Raw genomic sequence first — 15,229 nt, 5'->3', positions numbered from 1 at the left:
CGCTTGACTTTAGAGTCGGAAGTGCATTGGGGTCTTTGAGGGGCATGCCTCCAAAGTGAACTGCCTCCTGGTTACCCAAACCTCTGGCAAGAATGCTGCCCTTTACCACCACACTACCAGCTCGACCAACACCCTTCGGTCTGGTTCCAGTGACCACACCATTCGCTGCTATAATGTGAAGGTAAGTGGGTCCAGACAAATCAAAAGTGATGATATTAAACTGCTTTGACTGCGTTTACTGTGTAGAGTGGAGACACTGAAACAGAGGCTTCATTCTGCCCACTCTCTGTTTTACGCTTCCAAACCATTTTTAGTACAGGCACGCCTCAGAGATTGTGGGCTGGGTTCCAGACCCCTGCAGTAAGGAGAGTATCACAATAAAATGATCAAATGAATTGTTTGGTTTCCTAGTGAATATGAAAGATAATGTTGATGCTATACTGTTGTCTATTAAGTGTGCAGTGGTGTTAAATCTAAAAAAGAAAAAAAAAGTATGTACCTTAAATTAAAAATACCTTTTTTTTCACTCCTCCACAGAGAGAGAATAAAAGAAAAAAAAACATAAAAATACTTTATTACCAAACAAATACTAGCCATCATCTGAGTTTTCATCAAGCTGTAATCTTTTTGCCCACTTCTTAGTGTCCTTTGAAGAATTTCTACATTACAAACTAGGAACATGAGTAACATTAGAATTTAGATTTGTTTATAGCCTGAGGGTCTTTGGCCACATATTTCAAAGGAAAAAGAATCTAAGATAATCTTGTACAAAACAGAGGTCGCTACATTTCCTTCCTCATAAAAATCATGTCACACACTGCTTGAAAAAGGATTGTTGTCACCCTTTATTTGCTGTGAACCCCTGCTGATTAGGTGTTGTGTGCTTTATTAGACGCGAGAGTGTGTGGAGCAGCTACAGCTGGAAGACCGGGTCCTCTGCCTCCATAGTAGATGGCGAACCCTCTATGCAGGACTGGCAAATGGCACCGTGGTCACCTTTAACATAAAGGTTAGTGTTTGAGGGGAGAAGGCTGAATTCCCATGCCACTTGAAAGTAGTCTGAGAATGTGTGGAAAGAAGTAGAAGGCAGACATTTCCTGTTGTCTTGTGTGAGAAGATGACAGAATTAGCTGCTGCTCAAAAACTGTTATTTTCTGGTATAAGTGAAACAAGATCCTGCATTCTGTCTGCTCAGGCTCAAATGTGCCAGGCCCAAAAGGTAACTCTACTAAATTAAACCAAGCCTGATGATTTGGGGCCAAATAATGAGTCATAGGTTAAACTAGTCTATCTCATTTTAAGAATGACACCATGAAAAATGAGCTTAAATTCTTTTGAGTATGACATTGATGTGGTTTGGAACCGATTGAGAGTTTCATGAGGATAGCCTGTTCTGTAATGTGAACTAAGTCATAGGTTTGTCTGTAAGCCCGTGTGGCTTCATTCTTTCCTAACCCAAAGAGAAATTCATTTGTTGAGTGAACCTATATTGAACATCTGTTGTTATGTTCTAGACCTTAGGATGATGCCTAGGGAATGAGGAAAGACCAGTTCTTGCTGGCCCTATATGCTTTGTTAACGTAGATGGACTTCCGTCTTGTAGACTTTAAAATATAAGAGGCATGATTGAATTTGTATTTTAGAGAAAGTCACTCTGGAGTTGATGAGGTAGGAAAATACTGGTCCTAGTAGAGACAGGGAGCTCATTTAGGAGGCTTTGTAGTAGAAGGTGACATGAAAGGTTAGACTAAGGATGAAGAGAAGAGAATGGATAAAAGATAATAGAGGTAGAGTTGATGGGTTTGGTTGCTAATGAGTTGTAGTGCCATATCCCAAGGTCATTTGGTCATCTTTTAACAGCACGTTAGAATGTTTGCTATGTTATGCCCAATTATAATATTATTCATATGTGTAGTGAATACCTACCAACTCTCCTTCGACATGTGAGCTGGAACCACTACTTCTTTTTTTAATTGTTTTTTTAATGTTTATTTATTTTTGACACAATGTGAGAGACAGGGTGTAAGCAGCAGAGGGGCAGACAGAAGGAGACATAGAATCTGAAGCGGGTTCCAGGCTCTGAGCTGTCAGCCCAGAGTTCGATGCGGGGCTCGAACTCATGAACCATGAGATCATGACCTGAGCTGAAGTCAGATGCTTAACCGACTGAGCCACTTAGGCGCCCCTGGAACCACTGCTTCTAAGGGATACAATAAAATACATCATGCCTTTTACTTTTTTTAAAATTTTTTTTTTCAACGTTTTTATTTATTTTTGGGACAGAGAGAGACAGAGCATGAACGGGGAAGGGGCAGAGAGAGAGGGAGTCACAGAATCGGAAACAGGCTCCAGGCTCCGAGCCATCAGCCCAGAGCCTGATGCGGGGCTCGAACTCACGGACCGCGAGATCGTGACCTGGCTGAAGTCGGACGCTTAACCGACTGCGCCACCCAGGCGCCCCCATGCCTTCTACTTTTAAGAAGCTTAGGGGCGCCTGGGTGGCTCAGTCGGGTAAGTGTCCGACTTTGGCTCAATTCATGATCTCGCAGTCTGTGAGTTCAAGCCCCGTGTCGGGCTCTGTGCTGACAGCTCAGAGCCTGGAGCCTGCTTTGGATTCTGTGTCTCTCTTCTCTCTCTGCCCCTCCCCCACTTATGCTCTGTCTCACTTTGTCTCTAAAAAATAAATAAGTTTAAAAAAATTTTTTTTTAAAAGAAGCTTAAAATCAAGTTAGAAGAAGCTAGCACATAGGTAATCAAGTACTAGGTTATGAAGAGATCACAGAAGGGTAATTAGTGAAGGTTGTTACATTCCAGATGTGAAGTGTTAACAGCCTACATTAGATTTGGTTAGGGCAAAAGAAATGAAGAAGAAAGAATAAATTTAAAATATTTTAAAGACTAAAACTTGATAATTCTCTAATTGTCTTTTGTGAGAGTAATGTCATCAAAGGTAGACAAAAGTCAGGAACAGGACTTTTGAGGCAGGATGAAGACAAGAAATTGAAATGTAAATGGTTGAAAAGCCACAGAGAAGGTGGATTTGGAAATAGAGATTTGAGAATCTCTGCAGACATTGGAATTTTGAAGCCTCGTGAGCACTGAGCCCTTGTTGGTTTGTCCATACACCTGAATGCAGTGCTTCTGAGGTCTTAACAGAAAGCCAGGGCTGTTTACTAGAGCCTGTCCACCAGTGGTCTCTAAACTCCCATCAGGCTGTTTCCCCAACACCTATGATGGCTGGAGTCATTGCTTAGCCCTGGAGGCTACCAGCTGCTCCTTTGTGAAGTTTCTACGAGTTTCACCCCTTGCATGTGCCTGATGTTCCTTTTTAGAGATTTTGGGGAAATGGGAGACTTTATGGACAAGGTTGGTGTGGGACTGAGGGAAGCAAGTCTAAGATCTGAGGTAAAGGAATGTTTGGGAATTCAGGATGTGACGATGCAACTCTGATATAAAAGGCTTCTCTAGTTCACTAAATGATGTCATGAGAGATGACATAGAACCAGAAATCAGAAGGACTTGGGAATAACAGGTGGAGAATGAGAGATTCTTACTGAAATTATTTGTAAGTAAGTCATTCTCAGTGGAGAAATTTGGAAACATACGACAAATTGTTTGCATAAAGTTTGGATGACAGAATACAGAGAAAGAGCTTCTGGGTCTATGGCAAGGAAAATGTATGAGCATATGAAAAAGAAAGTCGATCATCTGTTATCATTAACTTAAGGAAACTGAGAGAAGGCATAAAAGAGAGTCAAGTGCTAACTAGGATCAGATAGTATAGGTGGAAGTTAGAAATGTGTTTATAATGTAAGAATTTGCCGTGCCCGCACTAGAATGGGGGAGGAGGGAGTCATGGACACAAAGAGAGTTGGAATGGGAATAGCAGAGGTTGGGAAGTTAAAAGATTCGCAGGGGGTATGAGAACTTAACAGGTAGTAGAATTTAAGAGTTTGAATCAAGGTAGTGATTTGGGTGAGTTGATTTTGATATTTACCAGCCAAGCTGCTTTTATTTCATATAATGGTGGCTTATTTTTCAGAACAATAAACGACTTGAAATCTTTGAATGCCATGGCCCTCGGGCTGTCAGCTGTCTTGCCACAGCTCAGGAAGGTGCCCGAAAGCTGCTTGTTGTTGGATCTTATGACTGTACCATTAGTGTCCGTGATGCACGGAATGGACTCCTTCTCAGGACCCTAGAGGGCCACAGCAAAACCATTCTTTGCATGAAGGCAAGTACAGTGCAAGATAACAGGAGTCAGTTGGCACAAATAAAAGGATTTGAGTGCCATTTGTCTTGTCATCTAATGCCTTATCTACAGCACATCATCTGGAAAAGAGCAAGGAGATTACGGTGCTTTTCTTTAGGCCTGGGTGACCAAGGGATGTATTTTTTTTTTTTTTTTTTGCGGGGTTGGAGTTGGACTGTATTTTAATACATTAATATATTAATGGAGAAACAGTGTATTTTATTACAGAATGTAGATACACTTTAAAGTCCTTCTAGGCAGTTTCACAATCGTTCTGACGAGGTAACAAACCCAATAATACATTGTCACTTCATCAGAGTACCTGGTGGTAGGCCCTAAATTTCATTTCAGAAAATTTGAGGAACTTGGTGTTTTATATCTAGTTGATGCTCATCTCAAAGTGGGTTGGAAATTAGAACAACAGTGTACATTATAAATTACAGAGAAGGCTCAGAACCTTTTACCAAATGTAACTCAATGAATTTTTTTCTTTAAGGTGGTGAATGACCTTGTGTTCAGTGGCTCCAGCGATCAGTCAGTCCACGCGCACAACATTCATGTAGGTTGTGTTGGTGTAAAGAAATCTTTAATGGAATGAAGATTAAACCTTGAAGGATTCCTCAGACCTCTTGCCTTTTATATTGCAAGCTTAATATTTATATTGAAAAGCTTACTAATAATCCCTACCTGCATAAGCTCTTGGAAGATAGTGAGCACTTGAGAAATTCTGGCCTCTTCAAAATTTTTAATGGGGGACAGATTCAAAGTTTACGTAAGGTTTAGTTTGTCTCATTTAAACCTGAGATAAATTGAGCATCTGAGGCTCTGAGAAAGTGGATGTGATACGTAGTTTAAAATAGAACAAATAAAAACAGCTGAGAGATTCTGCTCAGGTCATAGAGGCAGCTCTTTGACGCTCAGTGCCCGGTCTATAAACCTGGGGATACTGCAACCTCAGGGACTTGTCCAGACACAACAAAATGATAAGAGTGAAAATTCTTTAAAACCTATAAAATACATACAGATAGAGTTGTAGCCCTTCTCTTTGTGTGACAATAGGTTCTCTCCATCAGGATACATTTCATGCATATTATCTATGTATATTGTAATAAATGCTTATGCAGGTACCTGAGCTGTTAAAATTAGTACAGCTACGTTGTGTACAAGTAGGCTCAGAATTACAACTTGGAATAATAGAATCATAAATCTCAAAAGTCAGAGGAATCTGGAAAGTCAGTCTAGTGACTTGTCTCTTTTCTGATGCAGACTGGTGAGCTTGTGCGGATCTATAAAGGTCACAATCATGCAGTGACTGTGGTGAATATCCTAGGGAAAGTGATGGTGACTGCTTGCCTGGATAAATTTGTTCGTGTCTATGAATTACAGGTAGAATTTAGATCCAGTATTTTGCTTGAATGATTTGGGGAATAGGCCTGTTTGGGTTGGGTATTGAATTATTATTATTATTGTTATTGTTATTATTATTTTTAATACAGTAAGGCTGGGGTGGGACCCAGGAATCTGCATTTTTCACAGGCCCTCTAGATAATTATGAAGCAGATGATCCTTGGACTGTCAGAAACACTGCTCTGAAAGACATGGTCTGGCTCACAGAGGTCAATACTAAAATGGTTTTTGGAGAGCAGAGTTAGTCTCTAAAACCTGTCTAGTTCTCTTGGTGTGCAATTTCAGGTTTAGACTTTGACATTGCACAGAAGTTAGTTTTCTCATTTCCAGTTACCAGCTCCTCCCTTGAAGACTTATTCGAAAGATTGTCATTAGATTATGTTTCTGTGAAAATGCTACTGGTGCATCAGCTTAGTGCTAAACCTGCCAGAGGCCTCCAGGGATTATGCTTATTAACCACAGGGTATAAATAACCTTAATTCTCTATTTTTTTCCTCCACCTAAGTCCCATGATCGATTGCAAGTTTATGGAGGACACAAAGACATGATTATGTGTATGACCATCCATAAAAGTATGGTGAGTGTTATTAGCCATGTTACATATTTGCTTTTGAATATGCTTATTACTAAAAACTACAAACTGATAACAATATTACTATTTATCACTTCCAAAAATGACACGTTTCTGGTAGGCATTCTTTAATTTTTTTTTTTTTTTTTCCAACGTTTTTATTTATTTTTGGGACAGAGAGAGACAGAGCATGAACGGGGGAGGGGCATCTGGTAGGCATTCTGATATTGAATGCCTTTCTTTCTTTTGGCATGCTATTATCGAGAAGTAACCCAGTGACATTGTTGAATATTCCCTTTTCTATTAATAGCTAAAATAACTACAATAAGAATCTGATAACACCATTAAACAGAATATAAGTTTAAAATGTTTCCCCCCAAAATTGAGTGGTGCTTTTTCCAGAGACATTATGATCCGAACAGAACATTGGAATAGAGTCAGGAGATTAGGCCAGTATGGCATAGTGAAAGCAGACCTAAAAGTAGAAGCTAACTCATTTAACCCCGCTAAGCCTTGATTTATTTTATTTTTAAATTATGTGGTTGGACCAGAATGGGTGTTTTTCAGACTCTGAGCCTTAGAACCCTTTGTTCCAGTGAAACACAGACGGCTAATATATTATGCCCGAGGTAGCATACAATGCCCAGTAGCCAGAGTGGACCAGTTACAATGTAAGTGGGTGCCTCTGAGCCCTGCCACTTAGGCTCTCAGCCAGCGTTCTGGAAGGAGCAAGGCTTCAAAGTATCTATACTAGAAGATACTTCCCCACTGTTGTACTCTGGGGCTGGGTTTGGTTTAGGTTTGTATTTTCTTGTAGCTGGTACAAGGAGCTTTTGACACGTATTTTTGGAATATTGAGTAGTTGTTTTTTGTGTGTTGTTTTGGTCTGATAGGATAAACCTTTCTTTCCCCCAGATTTACACTGGCTGTTATGATGGCAGTATTCAAGCTGTAAGGCTGAATCTGATGCAGAATTACCGCTGTTGGGTAAGGAGCGAAACTGTTCTTATGACCAGACTTAGGAGTTGTTTAACCCTAGGCTAATTTATACATCTTCATCATCATCAATTAAGCATTTTTGTATTTGAGTGTCTACTTTATGCCTCCTGCTGTAGGCCAAGGAAGCTTATTTTTAAAACCTGTACATAGGGGCATCTGGGTGGCTCAGTCAGTTAAGCGTCCAACTTTGGCTCAGGTCATGATCTCACAGTTCATGAGTTTGAGCTCTATATTGGGCTCTGTGCTATCAGCACAGAGACTGCTTCAGATACTCTGTCTTCCTCACTCTCTGCCCCTCCCCCACTCGTGTGTGTGTGTCTGTGTGTGTGTGTGTGTGTCTGTGTGTGCGTGCTCGAAAATAGACATTAAAAAAAAAGAAAATATTTTTATCATTTATTTTTATTATTTTTAAAATTTTTTAAATGTTTATTTTTGAGAGACAGAGTGAGCGGGGGAGGGGCAGAGAGAGAGAGAGAGACACAGAATTCGAAGCAGGCTCCAGGCTCTGAGCTGTCAGCACAGAGCTTGATGCTGGGTTCGAACTCACAAACTGTGAGATCATGATCTGAGCCGAAGTCAGATGCTTAACTGACTGAACCATCCAGGCATCCTCAAGAAACATTTGAAAAAAATGATTTAAAAAAGTTAAAACTGTACATAAAATACTTCCATACTTCTTTCATGAATAATCTATTTTAAGATTAGATATGAGGTATGTTTATGTATCATCCACCCAGGTTATTTCTTTGGTGGTTTTGTTTATTATAAAATCAGTACATGCTTACAAAAATGTCAAGAGTACAGTTGACCCTTGAACAGTGCAGATGGTTATAGAGGCACCAAACCCCATACAGTTGAAAATTTGCATATAACTTATGACTCCCCCAAAGCTTAAGTACTTATAGCCTACTGTTGATCCTTCCTGACAACATAAACAGTCAATTAACACATATTTAGTATGTTATATGTATTACAGACTGTATTCTCACAATATAGTAAGCTAGAAAAAAGAAAATGTTACTAAAATGTAAGGAGGAGTGTCTGGCTGGCACAGTTGGTAGGGCATGTGACTCCTGATCTCAGGGTTGTGAGTTCGAGCCCCACATTGGGTGTGGAGATTACTTAAATAAGTAAATAAGATAAAATCATAAGGAAAATACATTTACAGTACTATATTGTATTTATTGATAAAAGTTCATGTATAAGTGGATCCACGCAGTTCAAACCTATGTTGTTTAAGGATCAACTATTTACGAAATGAGTGCAAGTGTTTATTTTTGTGACCTGCTTACTAGCTTATACAGGGATTACTTGTATTAATAGTTTGATTTGTGTCCACATTGGTTTTTGAGGAATAGGCCAATAAAAATTTGTATTCTGGAAGGTTTTAAACTTCCATTGCCTAGGCTAAATTGCCTGGTTTTTATTTTGGGGTGGGAGCTCCAAACTTGTACATTGTTCCTTATAGGCCTTAATTTGTTTCATCAGTTCTAATATTAGTAGTGATCAAAGAAACGTTTATGGCTGAAATTCCCCCCTCCCAATACCCTAACATGCTTTGTAGAATTGATGGAATGAAATTGACACCCTCCATTTTTAGATTGGGCTCTGTACTGACAGCTCAGAGCCTGGAGCCTGCTTCATATTCTGTGTCTCCCTCACTCTGTCCCTCTCCTGCTCACACTCTGTCTCTCTCAAAAATAAAAACAAACAAACAAACAAAAAATGAACGTGTTAGAATTAGAATTGTAAGATTTATGATCAGCAGGCTTGTAGGATAAATACCAAGAGAGAGTCTGTATGCTTTTTCACTAACAAGTGAAATTGAGAATTGAGCCACATTTATTTATTACTAAAAAAATTTTTTTAACGTTTTTATTCATTTTTTGAGAGACAGAGACTGTGAGCGGGGGAAGAGAGAGAGGGAGACACAGAATCCGAAGCAGGCTCCAGGCTCTGAGCTGTCAGCACAGAGGCTGAAGTGGGGGCTCAAACCCACAGACGGAGAGATTATGACCTGAGCCGAAGTCAGATGCTTAATCGACTGAGCCACATTTACCCCTGAGCCACATATTTTATAGTAAAATTAGAATTTAAAAAAAGAAACAAGATTGTGATTCAAGTGATAAAGATTCTGAGGCTTCCATAGCAACGTAGTTTTATCAGACATTTTTATTTTCAAGTTTATAAATCAGCAGTTCTTAGAATTGTTAGAAACAGCCCCTTCAGTATTACAGGGAGCTCTTAGTCTTTTTAAATAAGTAGACTAAGGAACTCATTCTGTGATGGCAAGGTAAAAAAATAAGTGTGGTGTAAACTGAATTTTATGATAAGTTGTCTGTCAATTTTTGCTAACCTTTTCCTTATCTCTCTTAACGATACAGCTATCTTAGTGCTTTGCCTTTTCAATATCACACAGTGTCGAGACTTTCCAGGCTTTTCAAGGCTCCTCATGATATTGTTAATCAATGTGGGTGCCTCTGGCTTTGTTATATTTTCTATCTAAGAATAAAGCCTAAGGGGATTGCTTTTTTTTTTTTGCCCAAAACTTATAGGATACAAGTGAGGGGCTTTCTAATCGCAGTTGCATGCTTCCTGTACACTTTTTAACTTTCCTTTTTGTTCTCTTTCCAGTGGCATGGTTGCTCTCTGATATTTGGCGTTGTGGATCATTTAAAACAACATTTGCTCACTGACCATACGAATCCAAACTTTCAAACTCTGAAATGTCGCTGGAAGAACTGTGATGCCTTTTTCACCGCTAGGAAAGGGTCTAAACAGGTACCTGAGTGGGACTTGAGGCCGACCTGGGGTCTATTCGACTGCTCAGAGCAGGCAAACCTTTTTTGCCTTATTAGAATGTTGAGAATTGGAATAAATAGGGAGAGATTTTCCTTTTTATTATTATTCAGAGATTTGAGGAATAGCTTAATGAGGTTTCAGATGATGAATTAGGTAGTTTTTTGTTTTTTTGTTTAAAAAAAAATTTTTTTTTAACGTTTATTTATTTTGAGACAGAGAGAGACAGAGCATGAACAGGGGAGGGGCATAGAGAGAGGGAGACACAGAATCTGAAACCAGCTCCGGGCTCTGAGCTGTCAGCACAGAGCCCGACACGGGGCTCAAACTCACGGACCATGAGATCATGACCTGAGTCGAAGTCGGACACTTAACCGACCGAGCCACCCAGGCGCCCCGAATTAGGTAGTTTTTGAGAAAGAGCCCAAAGAGAATGTTTTCAAATGTTTCAAATCCAATAACTGAACCTAGAAGTTTGTTACAGTGCTCTTGTATAAGATAAGAACTCATCTTGAAGTGCATGTTTTCATGTAAGTTAGCAAAGTGCTGGGTCCTAGGTACCTTTAATGTGTGGATCTTAGAATGTGCCCATGAAGCTCTCCTTGGCTTTAACTGTCTCTTGTCCTACTATCAACTTCTCTCTCATGGGCTCTTTTCCCTTTATTCCTAGGATGCTGCAGGACACATTGAACGACATGCTGAGGATGACAGCAAAATTGATTCATGAAGCTTTTTGCCTCCCATGTTGGGAAGTTATTAATTGAACTAATTTCACATCGGCCCCTCACAGAGGCCACAATCTTCCCTTCCCCAGAGAAGCAGGGAAGGAGAAAGTTGTTACCAGCCAGGCTTACCACTAACATAAGTCTGGGCAGCTCTATGGGATGATAGTTACACTTTAAGTTCTTACTGGAGGTTTGTCCGATTTAAACAGATTTTAGGGAACCATACTTCTCTGAGACAGCATGGAATATAGTCGTCTATGCTACTAGTATTCTCCAGATGTTTATTAAAAATACAGATCTTAATTGGCTACTCAGTTTGACCCATATGATTAATATGTAGTCGTTTCTTGATTTCAGTTTGCAAGTTTTAGTTTACGTTCTTATGATGGTTTAAACCCATAGTCCGGCTTTTTAAGTACAAGTTTGTTCAAATGCTAGATTTTTAGGATCAGTTTTAATTTTTTTAGTTCTAATAACTGGGTATTTAAATTAGAAGCAACTAGTTTCCTTTCTTAACGATTATGTGCAGTGTGTTTCAATATCCTCTTGCTTTGTAGATGGACAGAGCTAGCTTTAAATCTCAAAGGGACACACAGTAGATTATTAACGGCTAGAGCGACTGCTCTGCTGAAATTTTAGGAACTCAGCAGATCACATAATGACAAGTCCTCACAGATAGCACTTCCTTTCGAACCTCTGTTCAAGTTGTGATAAGAGTACTCAGTTCAAGATAGTGCACAGACCCAACGTCTACCTTGGAATTTTGCTGTTAGACCCAGGCACTCACTGCTGCAGGTATTGGCAGGCTGTTTGAACTGGAGGTGTAGATCTCCTTTTCCAGTTTTTGACTCGCCAGTCCTGCTGTGGGTTTGCAGCCTTTTAGTTTGCTCCATTACAAATCCCTTTCTCCTCCACTATCTAGCTGTGCCCAGACTGTTGGCAGCCATCAAATGCTTCCTCTGGGCCCCTGGGGTGCTTTCCACCCACCTGCAGCACTCAAGAAGGGGGAGTTAGGATAAAGCATCTGAATACAGTCTTGAGGGGCTCAAGCAGGCTTCTTAGAGACTTATTTCTGAACTGGTGTCTTGCCTTCACCTTCCCTGTAGCTGGCCAAGAAGAGTGGAGCATGGTGAGGGTGAAGACGCTACTTGTCCACTGAGAGCAGACAAATTAACAAAGCCTAGTGAGACTGCTTTGTTTCTGGATTTTCTCTGGACTCTTGAGAGAAGCTATAGAAGTGTTGCTTTCTAGCCTTTTGTTTCTGGATTCTCAAAACTCTGAAAGATTTTTCAGAGTGGTAGGAGGGAGAAGAGCTCAGTGCCACATACCAGGCTTCGGGATGTGACACCTGCTGTTTTCTAGGATCGCGTAGCGTGCAGGTTTATCTCCACCCCTTTTAGTGCACACACACACCTACTCACATGTCTTCACTCAGGCTCTAGGGCTGGGGGACTTCATGAAGCATTCATGGATAGGTTTCAAGAGGGTATGAAATCGTATGCAAGTATGTGTTCTTTTTTTCCAGGAAGAGCTCCAGGGGTTCTTACTGGATCCAAAAAAAAAAAAAAAAAAAGCTAATCTAAGAGCTACTACTAAATAACGAATGGCCCCAAAAACTGTTTACTTCTATCCTTGTGAATAGGAAGACTTTTTGACCAGACTATTGATGTTTGCATGATACCTGAGAGAGAAAGGAGAAGATTCTCTTGCATAAAATGTATTTGTGCCGTTTCTGTATGCGATTAAGAAGCTTTCTTACCTCTCCTCCTCATTTCTTGTATGGATGAGCAGGGAAGCCAGGCTGTCATGTGGGTTTGGGAAGGGGGATTTCCCAGGAAAGCTGTCAGAAATTATTACTACACCTGGCATTTTATTCAGGGCTGTCGTGAAGCTGCATTTCTGTGTTGATTGGTCAGTGTGTTAAGACAGTCTTGCATACTCTGTTATGCATAGGTGCTCTTCTGTCCTGCCTGAGGACATGTCTGAAAAGATGAGCATGGTGGAGCCTTTGGACAGCAGGAAGGGGATATGTGAGGTGTTGGGCAATCGTGGGGAACCTTTGAAGGTATGATAGAATCAGTAACAACTGATTTGGGTTTAATTTTGGTAGAATTGTGCATAGTCTATCTGCCTTTGTGTGTGCAGGGTGAATGTTCCTTGGACGTGTGTATGCGCGTGGGCACCTATACCTGTAATGCTTTTCCTCATTTCACACACGCACACAATTTGAGGCCATGGTAATAATGTCTTTGTTTCAAGAATGTGTGAAATTCTTTTATTGCAGGTTAGTGTGTTATCCTAAGTGCACTATTTGAGCCCTCTGTTTAGAAATAAAGGCACCATAAGCATCTTGGCTGCTTATGGTTGTGTTATTACTTTTAGGGGTCTTGAAAGGTATGCAGAACTTTGACTATTTTTTGTCTTTTACAGTGTCTTAACTGATGCTAGCCCTCTGTCTTCACTTAGAGAAGAGGGGTGGCTCAGGATTTTGCCTTGACTTGGTATTTAGTGCTTAATGAAGGAAGGTGTTAACATGACCTGACAAAACCCAACTCATTTCTTGTAAGGAGTTGGAGGCCATTTTTAGAATGTTATCTTTAATTGCCTGTGCCTACTTCTAACGGCTAGAAGCCAAGAAAACTGTGGTTATCAGTCCTTTTGTGTGCTTATGCTAGCGTTTTAATGGCAGTTTGTTATGACAAGCTATCAGTCACTTCAAGTTTTATCCCAGAGTTTTTAATCAGGTTCAAAACTTATTTTGGCACTCCTCTACTCAGTTAGAAAGCAGTTAAGCACCTAAGAGCAAAGAATTATCTCCAACTGATGTTACTTGAAACTGAGGAAACGCCATTGTTACTACAGTCCTACTTTTGTGGGGAAAATATTTTTCTGCCTCAGAAGTGAGCAGTTGAGTGTTTAGCTCCTGACTTTCCTGTAATTTATCGGCAATATTATCGCTGTTCACGTGATTGTTTGTCTAACAGAGGGGGCTTTTTTGTTTCTGTTTTGGGGTATTGTATACAGTAGACAACTTTAGTGAGTAGGTATGTGGACAATGTGGTGGGAGTAGGTATACAACACTTAGTGGAATGGTACAGTATATTTTATGGAAAAGAATTCATCGGAGGGGAGATCAAAGTATCTTGTGAAGTGGGATTTAAACAGCACATATCCTCTTGGTTTGCTCAAATCACTATAATTTGTATGCGCATACTTAAAAATTTTGTTTCTGCTACCAAAAGGAGACCTCCTAAAACTGTTAAATACAAAGGCCATGCCTACCACATGCGTAAAATTGTGATTTCATCCCTGCCCCAAATGATCACGATTTTCAGGATTTCAGAGAAGCCGTCTAATGGATATGATAGAAGCCATGATGGAGGTGGTTTGGGTTGTATGAGTTCCACATGCAAGTGGATGTGAAATCTTGGTGTAAACCAAACATAATGCTTACCAGACAGTAACCTCTAACCTCACCTCCAGCCCCCAAGTCTGTGGCCCTGCTGGGTCACATGACAACTGACTCCTAGTTTTGCCCTAAATTCAAGGCCTTAGCCCAGTTGAATCAGTGGGGGAGGAAGTTAAGGAGGAAAGGCTGTTGAAGATCTTTCTCCTCCTTAAGAGAAATATATGCCCTAGAGCTGCTCCAGTACCCTTGGTCTCTGAATTTTTTTATATATTGAATATGGATTAGAAGAATGAAATCAGATGACATTTGACTACAAAAATGTTTATAAGCAAATAGCTTAGCCTTCTTACATTTTGGTATAAAGCTGTGAACTTCATAACTTTGTAAAGCAAGATATAAAGCAAATACAAGAGGAAAATAAAGTACTTTTACTAATTGTTTACTTTTCCTACCTTATCTGGATATTAATAGCCCACCCTTTCTTTTCCATGTTGGAACAGACAGTAAGAAGAAAACTGGGTGGGAAACACAAGATGGTTATAGATACGCCACAGACCACGATCCAGATAAGTTTGGCAAACAGCTACATTTATGGATTTGTCCAAGGTCGTAAAACAGGTTAGTTAGTTAATGGAAGAGCAAGATTAAAACTACATCTCTGGGGTTCGAGATGGCTGTGTAGAAGACCCTGAGTTCACCTCCTCCCAGGTATAACAACAAATTTACAGCTATAGAGGGAATAATTTTCCTCTGTAAAGGACCTGAGGACTGGATTAACAGCACCTCCAAAAGAAAAGATACAAGAGATGCATTGAGACAGGTAGGAGAGGCAGAAACTCACTCACCCTCTGGATCCTACCTGAGGTACAGCCACCCACTATTGGGAAGGGATCCGAAAAATAGAGCTTTCCCTTGAGGAGTGAAGGGAGTATGCCCCACTTTAGGCACCCAGACCCTTGTGTCTGGCACCAGAAAGACAGACTCTCAAAACACCTGATGTTGAAAATCAACAGGGATTATGTCCAGGGAGACTATAGAACTGTAGGGAACAAAGAATCTACTGTTAA

The 15,229-nt window shown here is 40.2% G+C and overlaps 1 protein-coding gene across 6 annotated transcripts in view; it reads left to right on the top strand.

Moving 5' to 3' along the window:
* ZNF106 (zinc finger protein 106) overlaps positions 1-14,604 on the top strand; it is a 67,001-nt gene extending 52,397 nt beyond the window's left edge. For all 6 annotated transcript variants that reach the window (XM_086710460.1, XM_086710461.1, XM_086710459.1 and 3 more), the window contains 9 exons: positions 14-181; positions 893-1,009; positions 4,043-4,234; positions 4,749-4,811; positions 5,519-5,638; positions 6,165-6,236; positions 7,146-7,217; positions 9,864-10,010; positions 10,699-14,604. In XM_086710460.1, the coding sequence (XP_086566586.1) occupies positions 14-181; positions 893-1,009; positions 4,043-4,234; positions 4,749-4,811; positions 5,519-5,638; positions 6,165-6,236; positions 7,146-7,217; positions 9,864-10,010; positions 10,699-10,755 (1,008 nt within the window). In that variant the 3' untranslated portion in view covers positions 10,756-14,604. The remainder of the gene's footprint in view (positions 1-13; positions 182-892; positions 1,010-4,042; positions 4,235-4,748; positions 4,812-5,518; positions 5,639-6,164; positions 6,237-7,145; positions 7,218-9,863; positions 10,011-10,698) is intronic.
* The last annotated feature ends 625 nt before the right edge of the window (positions 14,605-15,229 follow it).

The sequence above is a fragment of the Puma concolor genome, chromosome B3, assembly GCF_028749965.1.
Source record: "Puma concolor isolate L17-30 chromosome B3, mPumCon1.1.hap2, whole genome shotgun sequence".
Lineage (NCBI taxonomy): Eukaryota > Metazoa > Chordata > Mammalia > Carnivora > Felidae > Puma > Puma concolor.
This window is presented reverse-complemented; position numbering and strand designations above follow the sequence as displayed.